Source organism: Cetorhinus maximus, chromosome 18 (genome assembly GCF_964194155.1).
Source record: "Cetorhinus maximus chromosome 18, sCetMax3.hap1.1, whole genome shotgun sequence".
Taxonomy (NCBI): Eukaryota; Metazoa; Chordata; class Chondrichthyes; order Lamniformes; family Cetorhinidae; genus Cetorhinus; species Cetorhinus maximus.
Genome location: NC_135896.1, coordinates 76,383,165 through 76,403,831, shown reverse-complemented (window position 1 = coordinate 76,403,831; position 20,667 = coordinate 76,383,165). Strand labels below are relative to the sequence as shown.

Here is a 20,667-nt window from a genome sequence, read left to right as displayed (position 1 = left end):
CTCAATCAGCTGTCCTGGCTTGTGATGAGGGTCGTGCAATGAAGATTCTCTGCTGCAGTACAAGTTTCATTAATAACTTCCCTCAACTGAGTGGTTATATCTATCAGGAAAGACTGAACAGGCTTGGGTTCTTTTCTCTAGAAAAGAGAAGGCTAAGGTGTGACCTGACAGAGGTCTTAAAGGTTATGAAAGGGTTTGATAGGGTAAACATAGAAGGAATGTTTCCATTTGTGGGTGTGACCAGAACTAGGGGTCATAAATATAAGAGAGACTAATAAATCTGATAGGGAATTAAGGAGTAATCACTATAATCACTGCGTGGTTGGAATGTGCAACTTCCTGCAAAGGGAATCGTCGAATAGTGTAGCTGCATTTAAGGGGGAGCTAGATAAATTTGTTATAAAGTGCTTTGGGATATCCTGAGGTTGTGAATGGTGCTGTAAAAATGCAAATTTATTTGCTAGTTTGGCATATAGTCTGCTCCGTAAACATTGCCTGACCTGTTCAGGCAAGAGAATAAAAAACAATCACTAGTCTGACTGGAGTTTTCTATCTGTCACCCAGTGTGTAGTTTCTGGACTGTCTGGTCACATTTTAAAAGAAAAAAAAGAATGCTAGCATTTATATAGCATCAGGACATCTCAAAGCATTTTACAGCCAATGAAGTACTTTTGAAATGTAGTCACTGTTGTAATGTAGGCAATACAGCAGCCAGTTTGCACACAGCAATCTCCCACAAACAGCAATGTGATAATGACCAGGTAACTTGTTTAGTGTGATGTTGATTGAGGGATAAATATTGGCCAGGATGCCAGGGAGAACTCTCCTGGTCTTCTTTGAATTAGTACCATGGTATCCAACCAAGAGGGCAGAAGTGGCCTCAGTTTAAAGTCTCATCTAAAAGGTAGCACCTCCAGCAGTGCAGCACTCCCTCAGTATTGCGCTGGAGTGAGAGCCTTGATTTTTGTACCCAAGTCTCTGGAGTGGGACTTAAACCTGGGAACCTAATGACTCAGAGACGAGAGTGCTGCCATGAGCCACGGCTACATAAAGCTGTTGTTGTCAATCAGTGACAGCCTGATGTGAGGCCCCTGCATGGACAGCTAGGTGCACAAGAGTTCTGTACCTCAGTCAGGTCTTGGTTGAACCGGGCCAGGAGGCGGGCAGTGTTCAGGTCTCTCTTGCGGCTCTGGGACAGCTCCTTAATACGGTTCCTCCTCTCCAGGATGGAGTTGAGTTTCTGCTGGATGTGGCTGGCATCGTCACGTTTTAAACTCTCTTCTTTCAGCTTGCCTGCCTGTTCCTGCAGAGACATCACCTGAAACAAAACAATACAGCACTCACTTTTTGGAGCAGCAGACAGACTTTGGGCCCTCACCATAGACATGAATAATGCAGTTCTTTCTTATTCATTGTTGGGAATGTGGGTATTACTGGAAAGGCCACCATTGATTGCCCAGCCCTGATTGCCCTGAGAAGATGGTGATGAGCTGCATTCTTGAACCTCTGATACAACCCAGAGGCTTGCTAGGCAATTTCAGAGGACAGTTAAGCCTCAACCATGTTGGTGTGCGACTAGATTCATATATAAGCCAGACCCATTAAGAACAATTGTGAATCAGTGGTGTTTTTATAACAAACTGGCAGCTTATCCAACAACGTCGAGGAGGTTATGGATTTTTTTGCTACTAAAATCAAGATCATCCAATCAGCTGCCCCTGCTGCATTCCTCCCTTCTATTAGCCAGCCAGGCAAAATTTCCTCTAAGGATTCCTCCTGCCCTAGCCCTGAACTCACATCTTTCTCTAGTTTCTCTCCTATCTCCCCTCATGCCCTATCTGAGATTATCTTGTCCATGAGACCCATCTCCTGCTTTCTCAATCCTATTCCCACAAAACTACTGAACACCCAGCTTCCCCTCCTGGTCCCCATGTTAGTTGATATTGTTAATGGTTCTCTCTCTTCAAGCAATATTCCTCCGTCCTTTAAATCTGCCCTCATCACACATTGCCGCAAAAGAAAAAATCCTTAACCCCACCATCCTTGCTGCATCTCCAACCTCTCTTTCCTCTCCAGAGCCCTTGAATATGTAACAAAAAAAATAGCTGGAAAAACTCAGCAGGTCTGACAGCATCTGTGGAGAGAAAGGCAGGGTTAACGTTTCGAGTTTGTGTGGCTCTTCTTCAGAATATGTTGCTGCCTCCCAAAAACATGTCTATCTTTCCCAGAACGCCATGTTTGAATCCCTGCAATCAGATTTCTGCCCCTGTCAAGTGCTAAAACTGCTCAAAGTCTCAAATGACATCCTATGTGACTGTAACAAAGGTAAACTTTCCCTGCTTGACCGTCTCATCCTGTCTGCAGCAACACTGTTGACCACACCATCCTCCAAAACTTCTCTCCATTGTCCAGCTGGTGGTGGAGGGCAGGGGCAGGGGGTAACTGCACTCGCCTGGTTCTTTTATGATCTATCTCATCATGGCCAGTGTATCACTTGCAATAACTTCTCTTACTGCTCCCGCACTATTACCTTTAGTGTACCTCAAGGATCTATTCTTCACCCCCATCCTATTTGTCATCTACAAACTTGGTGATATCATAACATTAGTTTTCACATGTACACTGATGACACCAAGGTCAATGCATTAAACACAGCCTAGCCCACTCAGAGAATTAAACACAGCTCAGCCCACCCTGAGAGAGAGGTAAATACAACTCAACCCACCCTGAGCAAGTTCAAACCCAGCTCCACCCACCCTGAGAGCGTTAAACACAGCCTGGCCCACTCTGAGAGTCAAACACAGCTCCACCCACCCTGAGAGAGTTAAACACAGCCCGACCCACCTTGAGAGAGTTAAACACAGCCCGACCCACCTTGAGAGAGTTAAACACAGCCCGACCCACCTTGAGAGAGTTAAACACAGCCCGACCCACCTTGAGAGAGTTAAACACAGCCCGACCCACCTTGAGAGAGTTAAACACAGCCCGACCCACCTTGAGAGAGTTAAACACAGCTTGACCCCGGTTAAGATGATTTTAACTATTCACAAAGTTAGAAATATAAGAAAGTTACAACACAGAACAGGGGATTGGACCACACCAGTCCATGACAGCATATCCACTGCATGTGAGTGGATAGTTCTAGTCACATTAGCCCACACTGTTTCCAGATCCTTGCAGTCTCTTTTCTTTCATGGTCCTATTCAATTTAATCTTGTATGATCTGCACATAGCCTGATTTACCTTTTCCTCCTGAGTTGCCAGTAATTTCTCAAAGGCTTCATGCCTTTTGATGAGAGAATCCACAGTGTCCGCAGATGTCCCCAGTTCACTGGACCTTAGGTAAACCTGAAATGAGATTGGAGTCGATCAATGCTCACTGCCTTTCTGCACATTTAACTCTGTGTAATCACTTACCAATTTCAGCTGTCCTTACTGATCATCAATGATGAGGAGCAAGCTTCACGTTCGAAATTATCAGATTGTGTTGGAGACATTTTAGCCCTGTGTCTGTGCACTGCCATTTCTAAACATTCCAAATCCAATTTAGATTATCCCAGAGAGGATATGGGGCAGCTGGTTTGCGAAAAGGGAAAGTTCAACAAACCAGCAGTGATAGGCGCTCATCTACAAATTGAGCTGAAGCACAGTGCAGAGGGAGCTTTAATCTGTACCCAACCTGTACTGTACCTGCTCTTTGAGCATTTGATGGTACAGTGTAGAGGGAGCTTTATTCTGTATCTAAACCGTGCTGTACCTGTCCCAAGAGTATTTGATGGCATAGTGTAAAGGGAGCTTTACTCTGTATCTAACCTGTGTTGAACCTGCCCTGGGAGTGTGTGATGGACAGTTTATAGGAAACTTCACCCTGTATCCAACCTGTGTTGTATCTGTCCTGACTGTGCATTGAGCTAACATTGGGTTTGTGAAATCTCCAGTATTGACACCCCTCAAGTTCATGAGCACAAAACGCACAAAAAAAGTTGAAGCAACACAGGAAACAAAAGTGCTAATTTCCTCAACTGCACCCTACGACTCCAGTGGAAACTATTCCATGGAATCATCACTGCCGATGCCATCAACTACAGACAACCTGACACATGAAATGAAGCTAGCTTTGGTTCAAGTGCAGGGGGGGGTGGATTTACATTAAAGGATATCTCCTCGTAAATGTGCTCTGACCTTTAGAAATAATCTCATTGATTTCCCGCAGGATACCTGCAGCACACTGGGAGTGATACATTTAGTCTCATTGTACCCAGAGTGGAAATCGATGCCCAGTGGGTTACTTTCTGTCATCCAGCGATGATCTTTTTTGCCACAGCTGCATCGCATGGGGAGATTTGCCACTTTCTCTGCAAGTTGAGGCTTGGCTTCAGAAAGTGCAGCGAAGTTCTGAGACGAGCTGCTAGTCCTTGCATCTGTCCGGGACTTGGTGTCACACTTGGGAAACTTGTTATTAGCCCGGACTGGGGTTAGGCTGATGGAGACCATGGGGGCACAGCCGTTGATGAGAGAGGAATTGAAGATACAATTCAGAGTACAGCCGGAGGCCCTGTCTGGCCGACTGGTCTCATTCAGCTCTGAGTGCCCTTGTAACACAAGTACTGTTTGAGAAAAGTGAGGTGGTGGACCGGCAGCGGGAATCACACCCAGTGCCCGTGTAGGGCTGTTCGATTGAGAGGTTCCAGGTGTGCTATGAATGGAAATTTTGTGGCTTCTGGTGTGCTCTGCAGACTGTGGGGTGACGGTCAGCGAGGCAACGTGATGTCCTGGCATGTTCTGTGCAGCAGCCAACGTGACTTGCAGCCTGCTGATCCGATGTGCTGGCACAATGTGGGAGGGTTGGTCAACTCCCACAGGAACCCAGAGTGGTTTTGAAATCCCAGGCTGTGGCCAGCCACCATCAGCTTTTCGAATTGCCTTCGCTGCAGAAGGGGACAAAGGGAGAGACGAAGATGGAATCTGGTGTACTGCTACGGTCCTCTCCTTCTTGGAAACACAAGGTCTGCGGGCTTGGTGGAATGCTGCCCCCCCAAATCCAGGACTCATCTGGGAGTGGGCAGGAGAGTCGGGCCCTGCAGTGGTTGTCCTTTCAGTTGCACCCACACATGGTGAATTTGGGTACAGGTTCTGGGCAGGAGGCGTCACATCGAAGGTGGAGAGGTGGGAGGCAGTTGAGGCCGGCAAGGCGGAGGCCAAGATGATGTCCATTCTTGATATGTGGCGAGCAGGAGGGGTCACTTCTGCTGCAGGTGCTGAGGTCAACATTGAAACCGAGCGTGAGGGTAACGGCGTTCCTCTACGTGCCGGCCAAAGCTTCTTACAGACCGTGAAACGCTGGACCTTTTTACTGTGGTCCTGGCTCGCCATTTGTAATCCCTCAACGTCCAATCTTTCAGCCATGAAGTCTGCAAGGAACATCAAGTAGACAAACGTTGAAATTCACTGAACAGGGCAAAGCGTTGACTCAGCAGCATCCTGGAGGATCAGATTGATATCTTATTAACCGTGAACAGTCAAAGGAACCCAAGTCCAGTGCAGGCTGTCGCAAGAAAGAAAAACCAGAGAGTTGGTTAAAGAGTGTAAGACTACAGCACGAGTCAGAGAATATCTGAGCAGCATCTCGATTTCTGTGAGCCTGGCTGCTTCTGGGCACATGCTGCTATCCCTACGAGAGTCTGCTGGATCAAACTTTCTCTTCTAAAGGCAGACTTTCCTCCTTTAAACATTTGATCGACAGCAAGCTCTGAGAAAATTGGCTCCCTCCTCCAAATTTGTCAGGAACGCAAAAAAAAAGGACTCAAAAGCTGAGCGATTCAAAACTTTGAAAAGGTCTTTCTGCCAAAATGTGGTAGTGATGTGACACTTGATGCAGCCACTCTGCGTCTCAATGACCACACAGAACTGTGGTAGAGCTGCTGGATTACGTAGTCATGCCGTTAAAGCTTTTACTTCCTAATCCTCCATGCACTTGTACATGAAATGCCTCTTGGGCTCCATTAACCCATATTAAATGTGCACTGTTTCTGACCTCCTTGTGCAGCCAACAAACTGTCACCACTCACCAGTGTTCTCTGAAAGATGAATGTGCACATGAACTGTAGAGGAGGTTGTTCAATTCAGTGGAAATTTTCACCCTGTTCTTTTTTTTTGTGGGAGGTAGTTCAGACTAAACCCTGGCCGTGCACACTTCAGAGACTTGTTTGAATGTATTCTCACCTTACTTACTCAGGGGTTAATGGCTCAACAAAGATTCTTTCTCACTCCATTCAAAAACCTTCAAATCATTGCAGCCAAATCTGCAAGATGACAAAAGCAGCTTGAGGCTGAATACTCCCCATTGTGCAAGTGCGAGCATCAGCTCACCAACTTTGCCAACTTTCTAGAGCAGAGACAGTGGCACTGCTGATAGCAGTCCAGTCAAACCTGTGACCACGTGAATGCAATTTGAATATGACATAGTAATATAAACAAGAGAGTGTTCACAGTCACACAGAGACAGTGCTGTAATATAAACAAGGGAATGTGCACTCTCACATCGACAATGTTGTAATATAAATGAGAGAATGTTCACACTCACACATCAACAGCGCTGTAATATAAACAAGGGAATGTTCACACTCACAGAGATGGTGCTGTAATACAGTGTTGACATTCACATAGACAGCGCTGTAATATAAACAAGGGATTGTTCACACTCACAGACAGTGCTGTAATATAGAAAGTGTTCACACTCAGAGACAGCACTGTAATAGAATGTTCACATTCACATAGAGACAGTGCTGTAATAAAAACGAGAATGTTCACACTCACAAGAGCTAGCGCTGTAATATAAACAAGTGTGTGTTCACACTCAAGAGACAGTGTTGTAATATAAATGAGATTGTGTTCACACTCTGAAATAGCACTGTAATATAAAATATAAATATAAAGGCTCTATTCTGCTCTTTTGTAAACACAATTTTCAACTCCCAATATGCCTTTGTGTATTTAATACCATCCGCTCTCAGTTTAACTTGGTACTCACCATTGTGTCAGAAGGTTGTAGATTCAACTTCCACACCAGAGTCTGAACTCATAATCTGCACAGGCAGAGGAGCAGTCCTTAGATGAAACATTTGAGTAAGGCCTCATTCACCATGGTCAAGTGGGATAAGCGATTGATTAGTATTCCAAGAGCAAGGCTTCTAGCCAACATTCCCCTTTGAAGAAGAGGAACAGGGCTGGATTTTCCTGTTGGGGGTGGAAATCAGGAGGAGGGTTCGAATCCAGGTCACAAACCCACCTCCTGCCGCCAATATGCTGTGAAGTGTGATTTTTCACAAGGTCAGGCTTTTAATGACCCTAGAGGCAGTCTACTGACCAATTAGTGGCCAAGGTTGGGAGATGGGATGATGGTGGGCAGGGGACGGTTGTTGGTGGGAAGTGGGCTATGTCTGGCCTGAATCAGCAGCTGGTTCGGAAGGATCGTGGGGCGGGAAAATACCGAAGGGTTGGGGGCGGGGTAGGCTGGAAGTATCAATGGAGAAGTTCTGAAAGGTTGGGGAGTGACAAGGATCAGAAGAGTCGGGTTGTCTGATCACCGAGCATGGAGGGGAGAGTGAAGCAGGTAAGCTCGATCTAGTAGTCCCAACTCTATTGAGTGGTCACATTTCATGTGGCCCCAGTAATCCTGTCTGGCCAGGGTTGAATTTAAAATAATAGTTAATTCTGAGGCATGTAATTTCATTATGATATTTAAATGACCAATCTGCCTTCTGGGAGTGGGTTGGTTGCTCATCCCCCTCCCCACCCCTCCAATCCTGCCTCCTGGGAGCAGATTGGTATCTCATGCCCCTCCATCTCCTCCAGACTGTTCATTCTGGAAGTGGACAGCTTGAGATTGGGTTGCAATTTTTAAAACTTTAACATCTGACCTGACCTGACCCTAACAACCCCCATTTTTTGGGGTTAAATGTTACCCCCCCCATCTTTTGTTTGTGACTGCAGGAATTGCATTGCCCTCCACAGAATACCTGCAGATCAATAACTGAAGTTGGATTCGTGACTTTTAAGCCAGTGCATTTATATGAGGTTCCTGGCATCCTATCTGGGTTGAATTGCTAAAAAGGATGTATGTAGGAAGTATTATTGATGATTGTTTAGGGAACAGCCTCACATCCTGTTTCTCCCCTCTGACCACACCCACCTCCTGAGAGTTCATGATCTTTTCCATTTGCCCAATGTCTCTGTAGAAAAGCTGCTGCAGTAACATCCTCTCCAGCCAGCTCTTCTTCAACTCCCACTGATGGTACAAGCCCGATCTCTCATCCTGTAGAGCATGAACCTTGTCTTTGATCTAGAGAACAGGACAATTTGGTTCAGACCTATGGATAGCATAGCTAGAAAGGGAGAAGGAGAAATGAGAGAGGGAGAGGGGATGAGAGAGAGAGAGAGAGAGAGAGCGAAGGAGATGATAGGGGTAGGAATGAGAGGGAGGGCATTGAGAAAGGGAGGGGGATGAGAGAGGAGGGATGGGAGGGGGGTGGCGAGAGATGGAGGGATGAGACAGGGTATAAGAGAGGGTGGATGAGGGAGGCAGGGATAAGAAAGGCGGGGATGAGAGAGTTGGGAATGAGAGAGGGGGGAATGAGAGAAGGGGGTTTAGAAAGGGGGGAATGAAAGGAGGGGGTTTAGAGAGGGGGGAATAAGAGAGGGAGGATGAGATAGGGAGGTGTGAGTGAGAGGGGGTGAGAGACGGGGGATGAGGGGGTATAAGAGGAGTAATGAGAAAGGGGGCGGATGGGGTTGTGGATGAGAGAGAGGGGGCGGGTGACAGTGGCAGGGGATGAGGGGTGGATGAGAGAGGGTGGATGAGAGAGGGGGAGGGCTGAGAGAGGGGGAGGGCTGAGAGAGGGGGAGGGCTGAGAGGGGGAGGGCTGAGAGAGGGGGAGGGCTGAGAGAGGGGGAGGGATGAGAGTGATGGATGAGAGAGGGATGGATGGGGGGGATGAGAGGCGGATGAGGGGGGTGGATGAGAGGGTGGATGAACATAAGAACTAGGAGCAGGAGTAGGCAATTCAGTCCCTCGAGCCTGCCCCGCCTTTCAATATGATCAAGGCTGATCTCATTTCGGCCTCAACTCCAATTTTCCGCCCTCTCCTCATGACCTTTCAACCCGTTACTAATTAAAAATCTGTCTATCTCCTCCTTAAATTTATTCAGCGTCCCGGCATCTACTGCACTCTGAGGTAGTGAATTCCACAGACTCACGACCCGTTGAGAAAAGTAATTCCTCCTTGTCTCTGATTTAAATCTACCACCCCTTAGCCTAAAACTATGGCCTCTCGTTCTAGAATGCCCCACAAGGGGAAACATCCGCTCCACACCTACTTTGTCTATCCCCTTTAGCATCTTATATACCTCAATTAGATCTCCTCTCATCCTTCTAAACTCTAGCGAGTATAGGCCTAAACTGCTCAATCTCTCCTCATAAGACAAGACCCGCATCTCTGGAATCAATCTAGTGAACCTCCTCTGAACTGCCTCCAATGCAACTACATCCTTCCTCAAGTAAGGGGACCAAAACTATGTACAGTACTCCAGGTGCGGTCTCACCAATGCCTTTTACAGCTGCAACAACACTTCCCTATTTTTATACTCTATTCCTTTAGCAATAAATGCCAAAATTCCATTCGTCTTCCTTATTACCTGCTGTACCTGTATACTAACTTTCAGCGATTCATGCATGAGGACATCCAGATCCCTCTGCACTGAAGCATTCTGAAGTTTCTCTCCATTTAAATAATAAGTCACCTTTTTATTCTTCCAACCAAAATGGATAACCTCACACTCATCCACGTTAAACTCCATCTGCCAAATTTTGGCCCATTCACCTAACCTGTCCATATTCATTTGTAAATTTCTTATTTCTTCATTGCAACTTACATTCCCACCTATTTTGGTAACATCTGCAAAATTAGCTATAGTACCTTTTATCCCTGAATCCAAGTCATTAATATAGATTGTAAATAGCTGGGGCCCAAGGACCGAACCCTGTGGCACCCCACTAGTTACAGCTTGCCATCCAGAAAATGACCCATTTATCCCGACTCTCTGCTCTCTGCTGGTTAGCTAATCCTCTATCCAAGCTAATATATTACCCCTAACTCCGTATGATCTTATCTTGTGTATTAATCTTTTATGCGGCACCTTATCAAAGGTCTTCTGGAAGTACAGATATACTACAGCTACAGGATCCCCATTATCCAGTTTGCTTGTTACATCTTCAAAGAACTCTAGCAAATTAGTCAAACACGATTTACTCTTCATAAAACCATGCTGACTCTGATGGATTGCATTTTGACTTTCCAAATGCCCCATTACTACTTCCTTAATAATGGATTCCAACAATTTCCCAATGACTGACGTTAAACTAACTGGTCTATAGTTTCCTACTTTGAGAGGGGCTTGAGTGGGGGGATGAGGGCGTGAGGGGGGATGAGAGGAGGGATGGGTGGGGGATGAGACAAGGGTGCGTGGGAAAAGGGGGCATGAGATAGATTGGGCATGAGAGAGAGGGGCAATGAGAGAGCGGGGATGAGAGAGCGGGGATGAGAGAGCGGGGATGAGAGAGCGGGGATGAGAGAGCGGGGATAAGAGAGCGGGGATAAGAGAGCGGGGATGAGAGAGCGGGGATGAGAGAGCGGGGATGAGAGAGGGGGGATGAGAGAGGGGGGATGAGAGAGGGGGGATGAGAGAGGGGGGATGAGAGAGGGGGGATGAGAGAGGGGGGATGAGAGAGGGGCGATGAGAGAGGGGGGATGAGAGAGGGGCGATGAGAGAGGGGCGATGAGAGAGGGGCGATGAGAGAGGGGCGATGAGAGAGGGGGGATGAGAGAGGGGGATGAGAGAGGGGGGATGAGAGAGGGGGGGATGAGAGAGGGGGGGATGAGAGAGGGGGGGATGAGAGAGGGGGGATGAGAGAGTGGGATGAGGGAGGGGCGATGAGGGAGGGGGGGATGAGAGAGGGGTGATGAGGGATGAGAGAGGGGCGATGAGAGAGTGGGATGAGGGAGGGGCGATGAGAGAGGGGCGATGAGAGAGGGTCGAAAAGAGAGGGGGGGATGAGAGAGGGGGGGATGAGAGAGGGGCGATGAGAGAGGGGGGGATGAGAGAGGGGCGATGAGAGAGGGGGGGATGAGAGAGGGGCGATGAGAGAGGGGGGATGAGAGAGGGGCGATGAGAGAGGGGCGATGAGAGAGGGGGCGATGAGAGAGGGGGGGATGAGAGAGGGGCGATGAGAGAGGGGGGATGAGAGAGGGGCGATGAGAGAGGGGCGATGAGAGAGGGGCGATGAGAGAGGGGCGATGAGAGAGGGGCGATGAGAGAGGGGCGATGAGAGAGGGGTGATGAGAGAGGGGCGATGAGAGAGGGGGGGATGAGAGAGGGGGGATGAGGGAGGGGGGATGAGAGAGGGGCGATGAGAGAGGGGCGATGAGAGAGGGGCGATGAGAGAGGGGCGATGAGAGAGGGGCGATGAGAGAGGGGGGGGTGAGAGAGCAGGGGTGAGAGAGCGGGGGTGAGAGAGAGGGGGTGAGAGAGAGGGGGTGAGAGAGAGGGGGGTGAGAGAGAGGGGGTGAGAGAGAGGGGGTGAGAGAGAGGGGATGAGAGGGGGGGGATGAGAGGGGCGGGATGAGAAGGGGGGGATGAGAAGGGGGGGATGAGAAGGGGGGGATGAGAAGGGGGGGATGAGAGGGGGGGTGAGAGAGGCAGGTGAGAGAGAGGCAGGTGAGAGAGAGGGGGGTGAGAGAGAGGGGGTGAGAGAGGCAGGTGAGAGAGAGGGGGTGAGAGAGGCAGGTGAGAGAGAGGGGGGTGAGAGAGAGGGGGTGAGAGTAAGGGGGGTGAGAGGGAGGGGGTGAGAGAGAGGGGGGTGAGAGAGAGGGGGGTGAGAGAGAGGGGGGTGAGAGAGAGGGGGGTGAGAGAGAGGGGGGTGTGAGAGGGAGAGGTGTGAGAGAGGGGCGGTGAGAGGGGGGACGAGAGGGAGGGGGGACGAGAGAGCGGGGGTGAGAGAGCGGGGGTGAGAGAGCGGGGGTGAGAGAGGGGGGTGTGAGAGAGGGGGGTGTGAGAGATGGGGGTGTGAGAGAGGGGGTGAGGGAGAGGGAGTGAGGGAGAGGGGGTGAGGGAGAGGGGGTGAGGGAGAGGGGGTGAGGGAGAGGGAGTGAGGGAGAGGGGGTGAGGGAGAGGGGGTGAGGGAGAGGGGGTGAGGGAGAGGGGGTGAGGGAGAGGGGGTGAGGGAGGGGGGGTGAGGGAGAGTGGGTGAGGGAGAGGGGGTGGGAGAGAGCGGGTGGGAGAGAGCGGGTGGGAGAGAGCGGGTGGGAGAGAGCGGGTGGGAGAGAGCGGGTGGGAGAGAGCGGGTGGGAGAGAGCGGGTGGGAGAGAGCGGGTGGGAGAGAGGGGGGTGAGAGAGAGGGGGGTGAGAGAGAGGGGGGTGAGAGAGAGGGGGTGAGAGAGAGGGGGTGAGAGACAGGGGGTGAGAGAGAGGGGGGTGAGAGAGAGGGGCTGAGAGAGAGGGGGGTGAGAGAGAGCGGCTGAGAGAGAGGGGGTGAGAGAAAGGGGGGTGAGAGAGAGGGGGGTGAGAGAGAGAGGCTGAGAGAGAGGGGCTGAGAGAGAGGGGCTGAGAGAGAGGGGGGTGAGAGAGAGGGGGGTGAGAGAGAGGGGGGTGAGAGAGAGGGGGGTGAGAGAGAGAGGCTGAGAGAGAGGGGGGTGAGAGAGAGGGGGAAACGAGAGAGGAGCGGATGACAGTAAAGAGGAGAGAGGAGGGATGACAGAGGGGGAGATGAGGTCAGAGGGGGAGTGAGAGAAGGAGGGAGGATAAGAGAGGGAATGTGAGGGGGTTGGGGATGAGCGAAGGGTATGAGAGATTTGGGATATGCTAAGAGGGGGATTCAAATAGAAGACAAAAGGTGCAGTTAGAGTGGTTGCAAGGGAGAAAGATGAAGAGGAGAGCAGAGGAACAAAATGGAGGGAGATGTTAAAGGATGAAGGGAGATGAACAGAAGAAAGGAGAGGGGAGAAATGCAAAGGGGAGCAAAAGAGATAGAGGAAAGCAAGAGAAAGGAAGGGCCAAAAGGAACGAATGAGTAAAATATAAATGAAGGAGAAAAGAGGGCAGACAATTCTCACATCTTTAGGGGTGGAGGACTCCTCCTGCAGGATCTCATTGCCCAGGGTGACCACCTGCTTGAAGGTTTCCTCCCTGGCATCGATTTCGGCCCGGAGCTGCTGGTGTTGGGTTCGTTTCAAATCAGTCGTGGAACCATCACGTGTCATTTCCTCCACTTTCATCTCCCTCATCAGTTCAGCCGACCAGGAGCAATAATTTCGCACCTAGGAGATATAAAATTCAGAATGTACGAGAGACAGTGCGGCTGCATACAGATTGATGAATATAGTGCAGGAAAACCTGGTGCCTGTTTCACTGAGGAAATCTTCTCAACACAAAACCTCTTCCCCCAAGTTGACTTTGAGAATGTTATTTTGTGCGCTATTGTTTTTGCTGTATATTCATATACTAAATACTTTCCAGTAAAACAGAACATAATGATCTAACAGAGCATTCAGCAACTGTTCCTGTCTGCACACATCTCTCAGCTGAATTGATGCAGTGCTGTGTATAGGTCTTTCAGCATTTAGGTTACATAAACATAAGTAACTGTTGACCGTGAAGAAACATGAACGATTACACTCAAGAAGATCAACCTGGGATTCAAAGAACTCAGGGACAGTCATGCCCTGTGTGAAATATGATTCAAAAAGCCACACAGCACAGAAATAAGCCATTTGGCCCATCATTTTTGTGCTGGCTCTTTGAAAGAGCTATCTGATTAGCCCTTCTCCCCCTGCTCTATCCCCCTGGTTTTGCAATTTTCTCTCCCAGAAGTGTTTATCTAATTTCCTTTAGAAAGTTGCTATAGGTAAGGATTTTCCCCTCGTTGGTGGGGAGCGGTTGCGCAATGGTCCCCGACCACGATTTCACACTGGCAGACCAATTAATGGCCAGCCAGCGTGAAACGCATGCTGAAACATTCAGCGCTGCCTGGGTGGTTGGGGAGGAGGGCGAGTGCAGAAGTTTGCGCATGCCCGCGGGTGTGCTCACAGAAAGCTCCCTGGAGGCACAGAGCTGCCTAAGGGAGCTGAAGATTTTCCACATTAAAAATAAAGTTTTAAAAAATAAGGAAAACATGTCCCCTCATGTGACTCCGTCACATGAGCAGGGACATGTTGCAAATGAGTTCTGAAAACTTTGGCCTATAGCTTGGCCTATTCACCCGTCCGCCAACCAGGTTGGATGGGCAGGGAGAAATTCTATTTAATTAATTGATTAATGGGCTTAACAGCCCTCTTAATTGTTGGTGGGTGTGCTGCTGACTCCCATGTGCGCTCGCCGACCGAAATATCGTGTTGAGTGTGTCCGACATCATCATGCGCTATTTCACGCTTGTGTGTATCGGGCCCGCGCCCACACGCCAAGGTGAAAATTCAGCCCATAGAATCTGCTTCCACCACCATTTCAGTGCATTCCAGATCACAACAACTGGCTGCGTAAAAAAAGTCTCATCTGCCCTCTGATTCTTTTGCTAATTATCTTGAATTTGTTTCATTTGGTTACTGACCCTCCTGCCAGTGGAAACAGTTTCTCCTTATTCACCCTATCAAAATCCTTCATAATTTTGGTCACCTCTATTAAATCTCCCAGCTGTGAGGAGAACAATCCCAGCTTCTCTAATTTCTCCATTAATTAACCATTACTTTTAAAGATGAGATATGAATATTTTGCTTTATCGCACGAGACACGCACCATCAACCGATTAGAAACAGGGTTGTCGTAATACTGAAAAGTTGATTTCTATGATGAAAAACTTTTTTATTCTTGCGATGTGGGTAGTGCTGGCAAGATTGGCACCTATTGCCCATCCTGAGTTGCCCTTGAGAAAGTGGTGATAGTGGGCCTTCTTCTTGAACCGCTGTAATTCATCTGGTGGAAGTTCTCCCATAATGTTGTAAGGTTGAGAGTGCCAGCAATAATGAATGATTTTTGTTTTTTTGCCTTCAGTGGATTGTTCCCTTCAAGATACTTTGTTATCTTGGACTGCCACCAGTCGTGAAAATGCCGGCCCCTGTCAACATTACAGTGTCAACTACGGCTCAACAGTAGCATTCCCGCCTCTCGAGTCAGAAATTTGTGGTTATGGGCCAGTCAGAGCCTTGAGCACAAAATCCAGGCTGACACTCCAGTGCAGTGCTGAAGGAGTGCTGCACTGCTGGAGGTGCCATTGTTCAGATAAACCAAGATAAATCCCTGCCCTCTTAGGTAGATGTAAAAGATTCTACGACAGTATTTTGAAGAAGAGTTCTCCCTGGTGTGTTGGCCAATATTTATTCTGCATTCAATATAATTTATACAGATTATCTGGTGATTATCATATTTCTGTTTGTGGAGCTTGCTGTGTGCAATTGTTTGCTGCATTTCCCACATTAAATCAGTGACTGCTCTTCAAAAATGCACTCTATTGCGTTTGTGAAAGGTGCTAAATAAATGCAAGTTCCTTTTATTTTACTTTATGCTGCTAAACTTTTTGCTCCAAATGAAACCTATTCCATATTTGTACTCACCAGCGCCAGGAACCTTTGGATTTTACAGGCCTGCTGCAGGTCTTCCCTCCGCTGATCCACTTTACCCCTCAGACTCTCCCAGTTTTCCACAACTGCCTGCTGCTTGTCCTGCAGGGCCGCACTCTGCTGCGTCGTGCATCGGTGCAGGACCTCATCGGCTGCATCCACCAACTCCTGCATCTGGGATTAGAGGGAGACCAGCTGTCAATTAGTGACCAATGCTTTCTCCAAGTCTTGCTGGGCTACAGCTCCTCGGACATCAATTGACTCGTGGTACCCTTACCTGCTTTTCATCTCCGAGCCTGGATGGTGACTGCCAGTGAGCTGTTCGAGGGTTAGTGGCATTGCACAATGGTTCGTGGAAAGCTGCAACTCACTCCTCAACAGGCTGCTGAGGTTGGGGATTAATTGGAGCTTTGAAGATAAGGGTATTCAGAAAAGGAAAGCAAACAGGGAGAAGAATTAGGCAGTGAGTAGTAAGTGGGGAGACATGTACCAGAGAAGGGGAGAGGTTAGAAAGAAGGAAAGAGAGAGAGAGAGAGAGGAGGGGGAGAGAGACAGAGTACATTGTATAGGAACACAGTATATTTTACAGAACACAGCAGAGAGAGGGGATACAGTGTTTTGTACAAGAATATGACTGCAGAGAGAGGGGAAACAGTATTTTGTACAGCAATACTACTGCAGAAAGAGAGAGAGAGAGAGACAGGATATTTTACTGGAATACCAATGCAGCGAGGAGACGCAAAATATTGTGCAGGAACATTACTTAAGTGGGAGGCAACACAGTAAACATTGCAGAGAGAGGGGACAGTATATTGTATAGAACACTACTGGAGAGAGGGGAGACAGTTTATTGTACAGGAATACTAGGGGAAATGGTGGATTTGTTGCTATATGATAAGTGTGGCTTGCTGGTTTCAGTAGAAATGAGGTACAGATCAATTCCATGTAACTCAAAGCATTATCACCTGTAAATTCAACTCTCACTGCTCCATATTGACAGTTGATATGGGGATGCTACATAGAACTATAAATCTGTAATCTTACCCGCTGCTCAGCCACAGACAGTTCATGCTCCAATGCTTCATGTGTCCGAAGTTGTGCTTGAACACCCCGCAGGTCCTTCGCAATTTCATCAGGAATGCTTTTAAGTTTCTCCTAAAGAGACAGAAACAAAAGGCAAATGGGAAGAGGCTGATTTCATTCTGTACTAAACCTTTTATCTCTACACTGCCCTCTCAAACATGGCTAACATACAGGGAAAAGGTCCCTCTACACCATGCTTGTCCAACCTGCAGCCCATGGGCCAAAGCCCCTTCATGTGGCCCCTGGAGCGTTTGTGGAAAATACCGATAGGGTGGGTCAGTGAGTTTGAAGATTTCTGCAGAGGACTGCTCCTCCAATCGCAGCCTGTTTTTCTCCGGTGTTTGCTGCTGATAGGCAAGTCTATCAACAGGAAACATGGTAGAGGACCAGGCTGTGACTGGAGGCTCAGTGAGCACTGGCAACTCTGGAGTGCTCAGGGCCTCCGCTCACTACGCTTCCCCTCCCCCGACCAGCTCACAGTGTTGTGGCCTGGCTCTGGCTGCGTTTCCCCAATTCTTCCCATGTTCCTCTGGCTCTGGCCACATTCCGTCAATTCTCCTGGTTTCTCCATGCGTTCCCCTGGCTCTGGCCATGTTCTGCCAGTTCATCCCACATTCCTCTGGCTCTGGCCACATTTCTCCAGTTCTCAAGGTTCCTCCCTGCATTCTCCCAGCTCTGACCTGTTCTGCCAGTTCTTCCCGCATTCCTCCAGCTCCGACCGTGCTCCCCCAGTTCTCCCGGTTCCTCCCCATGTCCCCCTGGTTCCCCCCACGTGTTCAGCCGGTTTTCAATGCTTCCATGGGTGGGTACCTGTGTTCAGATGCCGCTAGGCCTCAGGTCTCGCTCCAGGCCTCTCTTCTGCTCTCATTGCACCGCCCCCATCCCAGCAGCCAATTTGCTGAGGGTGGGTAAGTGAGTGAGGGTGGGTAAATGAGTGAAGGAGGATAAGTGAGTGGGTGACTTAGGGTGGGTGGATCAGTGGATGGGTGTGAGGGTGGGTGAGAGAGGTCTGTGTGTGTGTATGTGTGTGAGTGAGTGTGAGAGAGAAAGAGAGTTTGTGTGTGTGTGAATGTGTGTGTGTGTCTGTCTGTCTGAGAGAAAAAGAGATGGGGAGGGGTGCGTGCGAGAGAGAAAGAGAGAGTGGGATGGTGAGGTGAGTGTTGGGGGAGCAGTGTGCCTGGCTCTCTCCCAGTCACCGTGTTCTCAGTGACACACACACCTCACCTTTTCACACTTGAATGGTCGTCTTAATTTTAAGAATCAATTTATTGTTGTGATTTTTTTTGCTCAGCAAGTTGTTTCTTTTCATACATCAGTTTGATTTTTGAAATTCATGTTTAATGTTGTGCCAAACTTGTCTTTCTGAAATTTGCACATCAACCCTTGAGTGTGAGACAAATTGAGATGTGGCTCCCCATGCGAAAAGGTTGGACACGCCTGCTCTACACTATCCAATCAAAAACTCCCAGGGCAAGTACAGCATGGGTTAGATACAGAATAAAGCTCTCTCCACACTGCCCCAACAATCATTCCCAGAGTAGGTATAGGTTAATGGGAATCAGGGAGAAAACTCTCTGCTGGTTGGATTCATACCTAGCACAAAGGAAGATGGTTGTGGTTTTTGGAGGTCAGTCATCTCAGCTCCAGGACATCACTGCAGGACTTCCCCTTAGGGTAGTGTCCTTGGCCCAACTATCTTCAGCTACTTCATCAATGACCTTCCTTCCATCACAAGGTCAGAAGTGGGGATGTTCGCTGATGATTGCACAATGTTCAGCACCATTCGTGACTCCTCAGATACTGAAGTAGTCCATGTCCAAATGCAGGAAGACCTGGACAATATCCAGGCTTGGGCTGATAAGTGGCAAATAACATTCACGCCACACAAGTGCCAGGAATGATCATCTCCAACAAGAGAGAATCTAACCATCGCCCTTTGACATTCAACAGCATAACCATTACTGAATCCCCCACTATCAACTTCCTGGGGGTTACCATTGACCAGAAACTGAACAGGACTAGCCATTTAAATACTGTGGCTACAAGAGCAGGTCAGATGCTAGGAATCGTATGACGAGTAACTCACCTCCTGACTACCCAAAGCCTGTCCACAATCGACAAGGCACAAGTCAGGAGTGTGATGGAATATTCCCCACTTGCCTGGATCAATGCAGCTCCCACAACACTCAAGAAGCTTGACACCATCCAGGACAAAGCAGCCCACTTGATTGGCACCACATCCACAAACATTCACTCCCTCCACCACTGATGCACATTAGCAGCAGTGTGCACCATCTACAAGATGCACTGCAGGAATTCACCAAGGCTCCTTAGACAGCACCTTCCTAACCCACAACCACTACCATCTAGAACGACAAGGGCAGCAGATAGATGGGAACACCACCACCTGGAAGCTTCCCTCCAAGTCACTCACCATCCTGACTTGGAAATATATCACCGTTCTTTCAATGTCGCTAGGTCAAAATCCTGGAACTACCTTCCTAACAGGTGTACCTACACCTCATGGATTGCAGCGGTTTAAGAAGGCAGCTCACCACCACTTTCTCAAGGGCAACTAGGGATGGGCAATAAATGCTGACCCAGCCAGGAAAGCCCACATCCCATGAATGAATGAAAAGAAAAGATACAAAGTAAAGCTCCTTCTAAACTGTCCCATCAAACACTCCCAGGACAGGTACAGCATGGATTAGATACAGAGTAAACCTCCCTCTACACTGGCCCATCAAACACCCCCTGGGCAGTTATAGAACAGGATAGATTCAGAGTAAAGATTCCTACACAGTGGCTCATATCTTCTATCTTGCGGCTTTGTTGAGTCTCAAGCATGGTACAATACCAGCAGCTGCTGAATCAGGGGTAATTTGAGCCCACACCCACTGAAAACGTGGTCAAGTTGGCAAGAGAGATTCCAGCAGAGAGAGCTAGAGAAACTGACCTCAGTCACTTGGGCTAGAATACAACGTATGCTTCAGGCTGAAAGGCAAGCACTTAAACCCTGAGAGCGACCATGTTTGCAGATTTCCCTGTGATATTAATTTGTCAGAGAGCTGTAAGCACCAACCTCGATGTGAGTCAGAGCGTCTGATAGATCTTGGCTACACTTGTGAATTGCTTCCGCATCACAGAGCTTCTGTCCACGGATCCGAGCCCTTTCCTGTAAAATGCTCCATAAATCCCTGCAACAGTGGAAAACTTAATTTAAGTCATGGAGACACAGCTATGGAGTCACTATGGCACAGAAGACCATTTGGTTCATTGAATCCATCCATGCAGACACAATCAAACTGGCATTGTTACAGCATTGAATCCAAGCAACACGATATAGGAATTCTAAACACTTACGTATCAGTTGTACAGTCCTCTGCAATCCCCTTACTCTCAAATACAGGAGCCCACGATCCCTTCACTCTCAGTTACAGCACTCTGCCATACCCTCACTGCCAGTTACAGCACCCTGCCATCCCCTCACTCTCATATACAGCATCCTGCAATCCCCTCACCCTCAGACACAGCACCCTGAGATCCCCTCACTCTTAACTACAGCAACCTGCGATTCTTTCACTCCCAGTTACAGCAACCTGCGATCCTTTCACTCCCAGTTACAGCACCAAGCATTCCTCTCACTCTCAGATACAGCACCCTCCAATCCCCTCACTCTCAGGTATAGCACCCTGCCATTTCTTCACTCTCAGATGCAGCACCCTGCCGTCCGCTCACTCACTCCGAGTTACAGCGCCCAGCGATACTCTTACTCTCAGTTACAGCACCCTGTGATCCTCACACTCACCAATGGAACACCCTGCAATCTCCTCACTCTCAGACACAGAACCCTGCGAATCCCCCACTCTCAGATACAGGACTCTTGGTTGCCTAGCTCTCAGGTACATCACTCTGCAATTCT

At 48.7% G+C, this 20,667-nt stretch overlaps 1 protein-coding gene across 1 annotated transcript in view; it reads right to left on the bottom strand.

Annotated features, from left to right (window-relative positions):
• Positions 1–20,667, bottom strand: part of sptbn5 (spectrin, beta, non-erythrocytic 5) — a 259,281-nt gene that overhangs the window by 126,184 nt on the left and 112,430 nt on the right. Inside the window, exons 31-37 of the mRNA XM_078563287.1 lie at positions 19,828–19,942; positions 16,707–16,817; positions 15,657–15,836; positions 13,167–13,370; positions 8,192–8,341; positions 3,244–3,348; positions 1,127–1,318 (exon numbers count right to left, since the gene is read on the bottom strand). Of these exons, the coding sequence (XP_078419413.1) occupies positions 1,127–1,318; positions 3,244–3,348; positions 8,192–8,341; positions 13,167–13,370; positions 15,657–15,836; positions 16,707–16,817; positions 19,828–19,942 (1,057 nt within the window). The remainder of the gene's footprint in view (positions 1–1,126; positions 1,319–3,243; positions 3,349–8,191; positions 8,342–13,166; positions 13,371–15,656; positions 15,837–16,706; positions 16,818–19,827; positions 19,943–20,667) is intronic.